This window comes from Nanorana parkeri, unplaced genomic scaffold, assembly GCF_000935625.1.
Source record: "Nanorana parkeri isolate BGI_ZX_2015 unplaced genomic scaffold, ASM93562v1 scaffold12, whole genome shotgun sequence".
In the NCBI taxonomy this organism is placed as follows: Eukaryota; Metazoa; Chordata; class Amphibia; order Anura; family Dicroglossidae; genus Nanorana; species Nanorana parkeri.
Genome location: NW_017306280.1, coordinates 397,289 through 409,560, shown reverse-complemented (window position 1 = coordinate 409,560; position 12,272 = coordinate 397,289). Strand labels below are relative to the sequence as shown.

General features: G+C 42.9%; 1 protein-coding gene across 1 annotated transcript in view; it reads right to left on the bottom strand.

Moving 5' to 3' along the window:
• RHOJ (ras homolog family member J) overlaps positions 1-6,793 on the bottom strand; it is a 54,129-nt gene extending 47,336 nt beyond the window's left edge. The window contains exon 1 of the mRNA XM_018556140.1: positions 6,144-6,793. Coding sequence (XP_018411642.1) covers positions 6,144-6,324 — 181 coding nt within the window. The 5' untranslated portion in view covers positions 6,325-6,793. The remainder of the gene's footprint in view (positions 1-6,143) is intronic.
• Positions 6,794-12,272: the final 5,479 nt, after the last annotated feature.

Here is a 12,272-nt window from a genome sequence, read left to right as displayed (position 1 = left end):
GCCCCAAAACCCATAAGTAAACACGTCCTGCTTACCCCTGACTGGGTCCAAGTTTTCATACTTGGCCTCATCATCTCATCATGCATGGCTATCCTTACTGCAGCACTGATGGGTGCTCATGTAATGGGTACTAACCGCCCAGGACAACATGACGATGAACCCCCATGTCGTCATTCAACCCAGAATTGAGTGGAGGACAATGGAGGGGTGCAATGCTGGAGTGTGGCGAGTGTAGCGTTTGAAATTGTTTTTCCTTTACATTGGGGGGGACTACAAGTGAAGTTCTTTAAGCCCACCCCAACAAGGCTATTTTGGTGGTGGTGATGGGGGGCAGAGTGGGAGTAAGCACTATTGTCAAGTTGTTATTGCAGTTTTTTATTTCACCTCACTTCCTGTGTGACTAATTCAGCAGAAGGGTGATAAATCCTTACAGAAACTCCACATTTTACAGAAAAAAAGTGTTAGTTGCAGTCTGCGTGCTCACTAGATATATTTCCAAAAGCAATTGGAAAGGAAGCATCATCAATAGGGACACAGACCACAAATAATCAGACAAGGGTTCTATCCCTTTCTTACTGCATTAAAAGCTAAAACATGTGTTTTGTCTGCAGTTGAGCTTTAACCTAGATATGCTTTCACATGCCTTCATTTATTATAAAACATTTATGTGCACTCCAAATCTGGATAGCACACAGCAGTATGCTCATTTAGTTTCCTGATGTCTGAGATTGGCTTATGCTCCTGCAAACCTTTCCACAGCTCATTGCTTTATCTGACAGAGAAGCTGTTTCTGCACTTCTTAGACAAATTACTGAGTCCTGACAGCGAGGACTTTGTGTGCTTAGGCGGAGAATTATGGAAAGACTCGGGAAGAGAAGGTAACGTGAAAAGTCAACTTTTTAAGATTACCATATAGCAATTTTTTTATCATTATTTCATAAAGTTACCTCTCAAGCGCTACCCCAAAGTTTTATATTTACCAGCTCACACATCTGTGAGATCCTTTCTTCTAAGGCTTGGGGGGTGCGTGGGGAACAGTGGCGGGACTATCACCATAGCGACCGATGCGGTCGCTATGGGGCCCATGGCACTGGGGGGGCCCAGATCCCTGCTGCACTCCCCCGCTTGTATGGGCTGAGGCAGCGGGGATCTGAAAAAAAATGGACGGCGGAGGAGCCCCTGCCGTCCTGAAACTGACAGGAGGACAGCGGCTCCACTTTCTGACCCAGCTCCAAAACCATGTGAAACCAATTACCCATTTAAAGCTTTCCTAGTGCCAGGTTCACTTTGATATAGCCATTAGCCATCCTTATAATTATGTCCAGTGGAACAGAAGTCATGTCCTCTTAAAATGGCTACCAAAAGCCATATATTGAAATAGAGAATAAGAGAATTAAAAATACGTTCCTCACATCAAGCATAAACAGTGCAACCTGAGTTGTGGCTCAGTCACAACTAGTAGTATACTTAATTAACGTGTTTAGAGAATTCTGCTCCTCTCATCACCCTAAGGGAAAAAAGTATACGAACCTTGAAAGACATTGGCTTTCAAAATATATATATATATATAATTATAGAGCACTCAGCTTTTCTTTCATCAGCCTCTGTTCCCAACCCATCTATTAGAACAGTCCTGCTCTTGATGTTCAACCACAACACCACCATTTCCTTCTGTAGCCAGTGACTAGTTTCATAAGAACTAGAGAGGGTACATGGGAAACTTGTAGACCCGGAGACAGTGTATGGAAAGTGTGAAAGCAGCATTATTCTCAAACACGCAAAAGCTAAAAACTTACAATAGTTGTGATCACCACATATAAAGATGAGCACCTGTGTGCGGGATGTAATCCATTCTATTTTCTGTTCTAATACATGATAGTGTTAATAGACACCTTTTCTTGTTCCTTCTTTAGTCTTGGTTTTAATATGCTTTTCAGTAAATCTTAAAGAATTTTGAACAGGAGTCATACAAAAGAAGAGCAACAAAAACCTGGACAGGCTCTTGCTCTTCCATGCCTTATCCATGACAAAGTAAAAAGTTTTCAAATCTCTATTTGCTGGTAATGCATTAAGGTACCAATTATTTTTTATGATTGCCATTATGTAATTAGTATTTAATGAAGGGAAATGAAGGGAAAACAACACAGATATCAACACAGCAGGCAGGCAATTGAACATTCTCTAAATATGACTTTTGTTCCCAGATCATTCACTAAATATGCCATAAATATACCGCCAGCCAATTCCATAAATAGCATAGATCCCTAAATTATAACTCATGTCGTATGAGAACAATCAGCACCATTCCTGCCGCCATGTGCAAATGTTTTAAAAGCTTATGAGAAATGATAACTGACATGTCAATTTGGGCCGTAGGGAGATACATTTATCAATGTGCAGACAACTTGTTGTCTGGTAACGTCAATGAAAGAGGTTTTCGAGCAGCCTCTGGTAAGCATCCTTTAGGGTGCCTTCATACCACAACCAGGGCTGCCATCAAGGGGGGTATGGCCGATACTCATGGGGGGCCTGCCCGGGACCGGCGAGGAGGCGACCGGGCCCCCGCAGCGCCGTAAAAAGGAAGGCTTGGCCCTAGCAGCGCCGGGACCCTGCATTGCCGATCCAGCAGCGTCGGAGCAGGCTGGGGCCCCATCGTTGCCGCTGCTCTTCGGTTCTTGGACCAGCCAGTCAAATGGCAGAGGAGGCCAGGTCACCAGCCCACCTGAGACCCCTGCAGAGCCCACCATAGAGAGTATCAGATGGGCTGTGCAGCATCAATGGTGGGCTCTGCAGGTTCTCAGGTGGGTCCTGCTTTCAGCGGGTCACTAAGCCCAGAGTCAAATTCATATACTGTTCTGCATTGCTGTATAAATGTATTGCTGGGATTTGTAGTCCCCCTACAGCTGGTGCCATTGTGCATTAGAGTGTAAGCTCCTCTGTACAGAGACTGATGTGACTGTGCGGGGGACATTAGAGTGTAGGCTCCTCTGTGCAGAGACTGATGTGAATGGCTCAGTGTTCTGTACAGCACTGCGGTATAGGTCAGAGCTATATACATGTATAATAATAGTGTGTGACTGAGGGGGACATTAGAGTGTAAGCTCCTATGTACAGAGACTGATGTAACTGGGGCTGCAACAACTAATCGACTAAGTCGATTAGTTACTGTATAATAATAACAGTGTGACTGGCTCTGTGTGGAGGCGGCGCCCGGCCTAAAGCTGTGTAAGGGGCCCCAAAATTTCTGATGGCTGCCCTGACCACAACACATGCTATTAAAGAAGTGGAAAGGGTGCCAATAAATAATGTGGATTTAAAGTCTTAAATATTATTTACTGAACCCTTTCTATTGTCTAATTGTAAGTCACCATACTATATAGCTGCCAATTACATTGCCCAGGTACTGGTTACCATATAGAAAGTTAGAATTCGTGTTACGGTAATGCATAGTAACGGGCTGTATATGCGTGCTGCAGTGCATTGCCATTCATTGTTAATAGCACCCCAATGCCATTCATTGTTAATAGCACCCCAATGCCCATAAAGACTCAAAATTTGCAAGACTTTTTATTTGAGTGGTGAGAGGAGTGACGAGCAGTCGTTCATAGTAACCAATCATTAGTTGTTTGGCATTCCAAATGATTCTTAGATTGTTAAGTTAACATCTTATTAGTTGTCATAGGGAATGACACATCAATAATTTTTCCAATAGAACACCTTCATGCGAATGGTGGATTTAACTCCCCCTCTGAAAAGCAATCCGTGTGGGATCGCTTATCAAAGCTGGTTGAGCAGCGGTTTGCAGGTGTTCAGGAGGGGATACTGCCATCTCCTAAATGCCTGTTTTTTTTAAATCTGAAAGGGGATTTTACATTGAAATATCAAACCACAACCACATGCCAAAGGTTTGGCACGTGGTTGTGGCACAGACCTAAGAATTTTCATACCCCTGTATTGTGTGCCTGAGGAAGACATCTTAGAAGTTTTTTGCATGTGAACTGAACAAAAAGAAAAAAGGATTAGCATTTAGGTCAGGGGTGGAAAGCTCCAGCCCCCCAGCTGTGCTTTAACTACAAATTCCAACATGCCTCTGGGAGTCATGCCCGTAACTGTCAGCCTTGCAATGTAATTACTTGTAATTACGAAGTTACCCATCCCCTGATTTAGGAGATCTATCTTGTTTACTGCTAACACCTCAAAGATTCAGGTCACACTCTACTGAAGTTGTTTTTTTATTCAACCAGCTGTCTTGTAGCAGTTGTGTGGCTTACAGTGCAAAATCTCTCCAGTTGGCCATAACTCTTTGCCTGACAAAGGGTGAAATGCGTCAGCAGTGCATTTTAACGCATGCTGCTGCTACAATGGAGCTGTACGAGTAAAAAAGGACTTCAGCGGAGTTCGGCCCACCATCCCCATTATCAGTTTTATCTTAGATAACTCCGTACCTCATATTTCTGTAAACAGTTATTATAGTTTTTGGTCAAGCCAGCTTAGGGTTTAAACCACTCACACAGATTACTCTGATTGCGCAATCTTTATGCAATCTTCTTCAAATTTTCTATTGTGTACAACAATTGTATAGTGTGATGTAAATAACCCATTCATCTTATATACAAATTTGTAGGTACTTGCACTGCAAACTTGTAGGGAAATCAAAATGAGATTGTACAGTTGGATTGTTTTGTGTGTGACCCGCTTTACTGACCCTTCATGTTCATGTATTGGTATGCATTGTTTGTGAAATTATCTTCTGAATTGCTGTGTGATACATTTGCATGTGTTGATGGCAGTATTTTTATGGCATTTATACTGTAGTGCCAAAATGTCACCTACATTAAAAGAGAACTATGGGGTAAGTGTTTTTCGTCATAGCTCTCTTAAGGGTCACGGGAGGACATATACTAGCCTCCTCCCATAAGCCAAAGCTCATTATATTGTGAGCTGCAGCTCTATTTGCTCTACCAATCAAGGTTTGCCTGATGAAGGAACTGATTTGGTTCCGAAACGTTGCTTTTCATTGTGATATCGCTTTCCGTCATCAATAAAAATGGATTGGTTGAGCAAACAGTGGAGTGCCGGTGACTACTTTTCCTACTATTGATTACCTGTGGTGCCATCCGCAGTCGCTGCAGCACCCACCCGAGGACTACGAGTTCATAATGGTCAGGAGTGCGATGAAGTGAAATCCAATCAATCCCTATGGGCATGGTTCCCACCTGGGCGTATTTCAGCGCGATTTGTACTTGAGCTTCTTTTTCGCGAATAGGGGCCGATTGCAGTGCTTATCCATTTGTATTGCCGAGTGTGGCTCGGGGTTAACAAAGCGGTAACCCCGAGCCACACTCTGGAATACAGCGTCGGTCTTACCTTGTCCGCGATCCCCGCTCTGTCCTCCGGCCGCTGCCGTCTTCCCGGGTTCCGTCCCTTGCGAGCGTCCGCGTCGCAGGAGGGCAGAACCGGCGGGAAGTTTGAAAGTTTAAAAAAAAAACCCCCGAAAAAAAAAGGTAAAGAAAAAAATGAAAAAAAAAAAAAATCATACCGCCAGGGAGGTATAAAAACGAGCGTCGAACGCGCGTTTCACTGAACTAAAAAACGTGCCAAAAAAACTGTGCTAAAAACGCGCCCAGGTGTGAACCCAGCCATAGGAAGTGAACTGAAAGCAGCAAGTTCACAGACAGTGCCAGAGAAGAGGTAAGTCTTGCTACAATTTTTACTGAATCAGAGTTACTACATTAAAAAGTTAAAAATAAAGTTGGAATTTTGCATCACAGATTTGCAGAGCGTCTCCTCAATGCGGCAATTTGCGTTTTAGATGATGCATTCTTGCTGAAAAACTGCTGAGAGAAAACAATTACAGGATAAGCTGCCTACAGGGGGAGTTTTTGGTCAGTCTCTAGACTTGCACTGAGATCAGAGATGCAGTAAAGCACTACTAAGCAGACAGCACAGGATTTATGCACCGTAAGCAAATATGGCTTCCCCCGTGTACATATGGCAGAATTATAAATTACACATAAAAGCAAAGTTTTTAAAACATAAATAACACAATCGATGATGTTATTTAAACTGAGCTGATCCCACCGAATGCATATATCTAAAAACTAGATGACAATACAGATTTCCCTTAAAGTACAGCGACTTACCTGCATAGTGGTCGAACACGGTAGGCAGGTACTGCTCGGGAAAGGCGTCATTGGCATAACTCATCACTAGGCAAGTCTTCCCGACAGCCCCGTCCCCGACCACCACGCACTTCAGCATCCTCTTCATGCTGTTCGTGGTGCTGCCAGACCCCGCGCTGTCAATTTCGTCTCTCCTATCCATCTCTCCGGCTGCCGCAGATGCCTCTCCGAGCCCGCGAAGGAGAAAGCAAACTTAACGCTGGAGATCCAAGTTTCTTTTCTTTTCCTAATGCCCCCCTTGAGAGACTGCAGATCAGGAAATCATTATATACTGCACATTCTGTTGCAATATCCTCTAACGATCATACTTCGCTGGATCGTGCTGCATTTTCCAGGCAGATGCCGAGACCCCTCATGTCCACAGTTCGCAGACTTTTCCTTATTCTGGCACACACACACAGGGCGCTCAGTGTTTGTGCATCGCAGCGGGGGGATTAAACGTTTGGACGTCACTTGTCCCTGCAGTAGGCTGACCACAGAAATCAGAGCTTGCTGCTCATCCACCCCCAGCCTCCACTTGTCTCCAGCATCTACTATGGAAGGGAGAGCACAAGGCTTTTTTTTTTTTCTTCTGAAAGGATTTTTTTTTTTTTTTTAAATCTTTCTTTCTTGGGCTTGCTCAGTGTCAGGAAATCATGGGTTTCCTGCTGAATTCCATATTAGGATCAGTGGGCTGGTGAACTGTAGGAAACAATGGGAGCTCTGTGTGTGTTTGCACTGTACAGGAACTTTGCCAGGGCTCCGAGTTAGAAAAACACTAGAGGTCCCACTGCAGGCTCGGAGTTAGACTTCCTCCTTCTTATCCTGGCTGGAGAGAGGCCGATGATGTCACTGCAGCTCTCTAATCACATTGTTATAGCAGCAAAAGGCAGAGGGCTGGAAGGAGCAGCCCCATTTAACTGCTTGGTTTCCATAGATCGGCTGCATCGAGGATGATAAAGAAGCACACCAGCCTAATAGAAAAGTAACAGATTGGGTTTGATCCCCCTTTCCCTCCCCAGCAGCACCTTTTTTTCATTAGCGACCCAGTTGCTCCATTCATTACTGGGATTCAAAGTAAAAACATGGTATTCCTGGGGGTGTCAGTAATTCTGTAAGACAGTGTTGGGCTAATCACATAGGGAGTCCATAGCCCTGTGTCAGTAACTCTATGATACAGTGTTGGGCTAATCACACATAGTTAGTCAGGTTGAAAAAAAGAAATGGAGACAAAAAAAAAAAAAAGAGAAGAAAAGCCTAAAGAGAATGCTATGCCCACAGGTACCCCCTGTTGATCCAGAGGAAGGCAAAAAAAACCCCTCTAAAGCATAAAAACCCCTATAAAGCCAGACATCCCAACCTGCAAAACCTTATTTCAGGGAGGTTCCCGTAACAGGAGTAAAGTCTCTGATACAGAGTTACCTAGTTGCTATGGGCAGCAAATAAAATAAATGTTCTCTATAACTAGACAACCAGGACATATAATTGATATATTATCCACAAAGGGTTAACAGCACTCTCTCAACCCTGCAGCAGTGCCTGTACCTGCTCCAAATCGTAGTCTATGTCCACCCTCTCTGTGCAGCAAGTAGCTTCTTCCTTCTGAGAGCCAAGCCTGGTTCTGAGGCTACTCTAGAGATCACATGACCGTCCTCCAGGAGGCAAGCCTCACTCTGAAACTTTACCCACTGATATCTTACCGGAAAGGTTTACTCAGAGTAAACCTTTCAGGGAGAAAATGCCTCTCTCGCGGACGTCAGGGAGCCGCTATCTTATAGAGGGAGACTCCCTGAACATCAGGGAGACTTGAGATCCCTGTAAAGCACACAGGGAGTCCATAGCCCTGTGTCAGTAACTCTATGAGACAGCGTTGGGCTAATCACACGGGGAGTCCATAGCCCTGTCAGTAACTATAGGTGACAGTGTTGGGCTAATCACACAGGGAGTTCTATAGCTCGGTGTCTCTGGTGACATTTGGTAGCTTATATAAGGCTCTCCTTTTCTCGTAATGGCTGAACAGAGCGAAGGAAGGCAAAAGGAAGGTGCTTGGGAGAGATAAGTTAAAGTGAAACTCCAGATTATTGAGAACAGTCCTCTTACCCCCTCTTAACATGAACACCTTGCAAACCAACTCACACATCTATTTAGTGGCACAAAGGAGGTCTTATATATGCTTCTGCTGTTGTATGCTGGAAGTGGGCTCACTGTGTGCCAGCAGCACAGTGATCGAGCTGGCACCGCCATTACAATGACATTAGGGCCCCCAATGGATTGCCCTATAGGTCTTTATACTCTCTTTGCTAGACTGTCAACATTATCATCCAAACCAGTCCTATTAGGTATAAGAATGTTTTCAGGCGATGTCAATAGCTTGGTTTTATTTTTGCCCATGGACAGCTAGGAACAGCAGCAGCTGAAAGAATATCATAAGGTTTTTATCATATTTATATACAAAAGTCAAATCAGAAACACACAAGCTAGCTACAACTACTGTGATTTTGGGCGATCTGTAATATTACTGAGGTCTGAGGAATTCCAAACTGTGTGGAGAGAAAGGAGAAGTTGTACTGAACACAATGCCATCCTCATTTGTTTCAAAATTCAAAAGTTGCAGACAAGATGGTCAGATTGAAGTTTCTTGCCTATACTAAGCCGTCAAGCAAGACAGAACATTTGACATAAAACAGGCCACTCACAAGGAATAGGAGGGCATCATATACCTTACCTAGACCAGGAATTCGAATGACGCGGTTCTGTAAATGAACACCTTATAAATAGTCTGGTATGCGGTTTTAGGACTACACATCTGTAAGGCTACAGTACTGACCTATAGCTGAACTCCCCATGGTCAAACTCTATATACATATTCCATAACTCCTTCTGTAATGGAGTTACCTTCCTAAAAAGGTGGTAACACTAATGTAGAGGAAGATAGAACCCAGACACCAACACTTTAGACCCCCCTGGGAGAAAGGCACATCATAAACCTGCCATATTTGTCATCCAACAAAACATAATATCATTCTGCTGATTATTCTGCTTTCATTATGCTGGTTTATGGATTGTGAAACCTTATCTTATGGAAATATAACTGTGCCAAGTAAAATTGTGGACATTAAGAGTGTGTTGGCTGTGCATTATAAAACACTCCAACACACCTACAACAAACTGCTCAAAACCATTTAACTGGCTGGTGCAGTTCTGCAACACCCTCTCCAGGGACAAAAAAAAAATCTGCTGCACAAGCAGCTGGGAGGATTCCTTTTACCATCTGAATTATTTATAAAAGCTAAGGGGTCTATTTATAAACAATTTGCAGAGCCATCCACCTTGTGAATCTCTCTAAATGTTCGTTCTGTGTGAATGGATGCACAAAACAAACTTTCTTAGTATATTTTCTATATAAAGGCCAATGTAATTTATAATGTCAGAATGTAATACCACATTATGTCCACTAAATGGAGTTGAGGAGCACAGGAAACAAAGACTTCTTGCCTATGCTCCTCAGCTTCATCTAGTGGACAGAATGCGGTATTTTACATATAGTACATTCAAATTGGAAAGAAAATATACTATGAATTTTCATTTTAGGCTCCATTCACACATTACCGACATTAATGGAGTTGTGCAGGGTGAACAGATAGGAAGAATTGGTTATAAATACACCTCTTAGAGTCATTTTTAAGGGCCAGTGACTCTTGCAACATCAGACAGGGCTCTACACTGTACTGAAGACCATATGGACTCCATGTGTTATTTTTTCATTTTTAAACCTTTTCATTTTATTGTTGCTTATGTCTGTTATGTAATAGCCTTTCTGTAAATATTTCTTGCACCGTTTTTCTTCAGTTGTCTTTTCTTTTTTATTAAAAAAACTGAATCTTTGACTTCTCTAACTAGAAAATAAGAAATCTGCCTTCATGAAGACGCTACCATATTGTATCCTATGTAAATCTGATACATTCCTGTCTAGGCGTGGCAGCAAGTGATTTTGACATTTTTAAATAGTCAGAATTGCAACAGCAGATGCTGTGAACAGTGTGGGTGGGATTTATCAGAACTGGAGCAGACAAAATCTGGAGGAGCTGTGCATGACAACCAATCAGCTTCTCTCTTCATTTTGTTCAGTTAAGATTTGAAATTGAAAGATAGAAGCCGATTGGTTGCCATACACAGCTGCTCCAGATTTTGTCTGCTCTAGTTTTGATAAATTCCCTTCTGTGTGTTGTCGTTAAAACGTGTGGAGTGGTGGCTACGGTGTGTATGTGTGTGAAGGGTTAACTGCTCAATTGATCTGCACCAGTGACAGTCAGTCACTCTCTTAGCTGGTGCTTAGATTGTTGTCCCACGAGCTGGAAAAGCTCTGTGCAGGGTGAGGCTCAGATTGTGTATGTCACAGATTAAAAACATGGAATGGATGTACAATTACTCACAATGTTACTCCCATCTGCTCTGACACATTAAGTTGACTTCTGCACTTTAATGTTAGGTTCAATAATGAAGACAATCCGGTTTCAGTTTGTTTTCAATTCCAAATTCCACACACCTATCATTTGGTTCCCATAACCCCAAGGGGTTTGATACCTCCACTTAAGAAACCCAGATTTAAGTGGAAGAAGTCCAATAATATAGGACCTCCAATAGATACTGTGGGAAACATATTTTAGAAGGCACAATTAACATTAAACTCTCTTTTTTTTCATCTTCTCAAAAAAAGTGGCCAATAATATGTGGTGAGAGATAACCAATATCCCCCTATTCAATAGTATGAGCTTAACACAGGAAGAGGTGGAGTCATGCCAAAACAAAATTAAGATAGATGAAGCACCTGGCCCAAATGAAATCCATGTCCAGCCATGTGCTAAAAGCATTGAGCGAAGTAATCGATAAACTGCCATCTTTTATTTTCTTAGTGACTTTATCGACTAGGCCAATCCTACAAGACTGGTTTACAGCAGATGTTCTACCATTAGTTATACAAAGTTCCAATAGACTAGTAAATCTGACTTTTCTCCCAGAGATTCTACAGCAGGTGGGTACAGATTGCATTATTTGGCATGTCTGGTCTAGAAGATTGTTTTCATGCTGGCAGCATAATCAGAACCCAAGACAAATCAATCTGTTATACTTCAAGATCCAAATAGGTTTGCCTGTATATACACTACAGTTGTTAGAGACAGTACCTATTACTTTCAATAACTCTATAAACTGTTTGACAACATTCCTGAAATGTTAAAATGTACAGCAAGGAGTATTCATTTTGAAAACAAGCTCCATTTTGTATTATTAAAATGTAGCCCCAGAATCTGTTCCTTCAAACCAAGTCAGCAGATCCTATCACATTTCTTCGCATGGGGCAAAGCGACAGGCTCACTTTAATGCCCCCTCCCCAGCTGCACATACTCACCTTCCTTTCATTTTCCCTCCTGCTGCATTTACCCACTGCAAGGAAAGAAGAAATCCTTGTGCAAGCTTCAAATACTTCTAGTTGGAGCTTACCAGGGTTTAGTAATGTACCCCCCACCCCCATGTGACAGTGCTGGGCCAATCACCAAGAACCCATGCTGTGACATGAGAGGAAGAGAAGTGAAGCACATGTTCCTTCATACCCAGAGGTACAATGTATTTTCTTCAAGGCTTATTGCATACCTCCCTAATGTCCCTCATTTGGAATCAAACAAGCAAAACAAATGGCAAACACACTCATCAATTCATAACCAGCTTTAAAGCAAGGTGCACATGAAAGGGCTTTAAACGGTACAACAGCAAAATGTTTCCCAGCACACTCACCAGCTAGCATGCAAACAAAACCTGTCTAACCGCTAAGGTTAAAAACGGAGGTTTTAGATACACTTCTTCTGCAGAATATGTGAAAGCCGCACTGCCTCATCAAGGCTCGTTGGGTGCAGGTTTGCCAGGACCCTGCTGTTTCCCAACCCTCTGCTGCTGTCAGTCAGCAGAGGTGGACCTGATGGAGAACTTCAGGTCCACCTCTGCTGATTGACAGCAGCAGTGGGTGGGTGCAATAGCTTGTCTGCTATTGCCTATTGCAAACTGAAATAGCCAATAGTAATCTAGCTATTGGTTCCTATGCTGTTTTTTTTTGGGGGG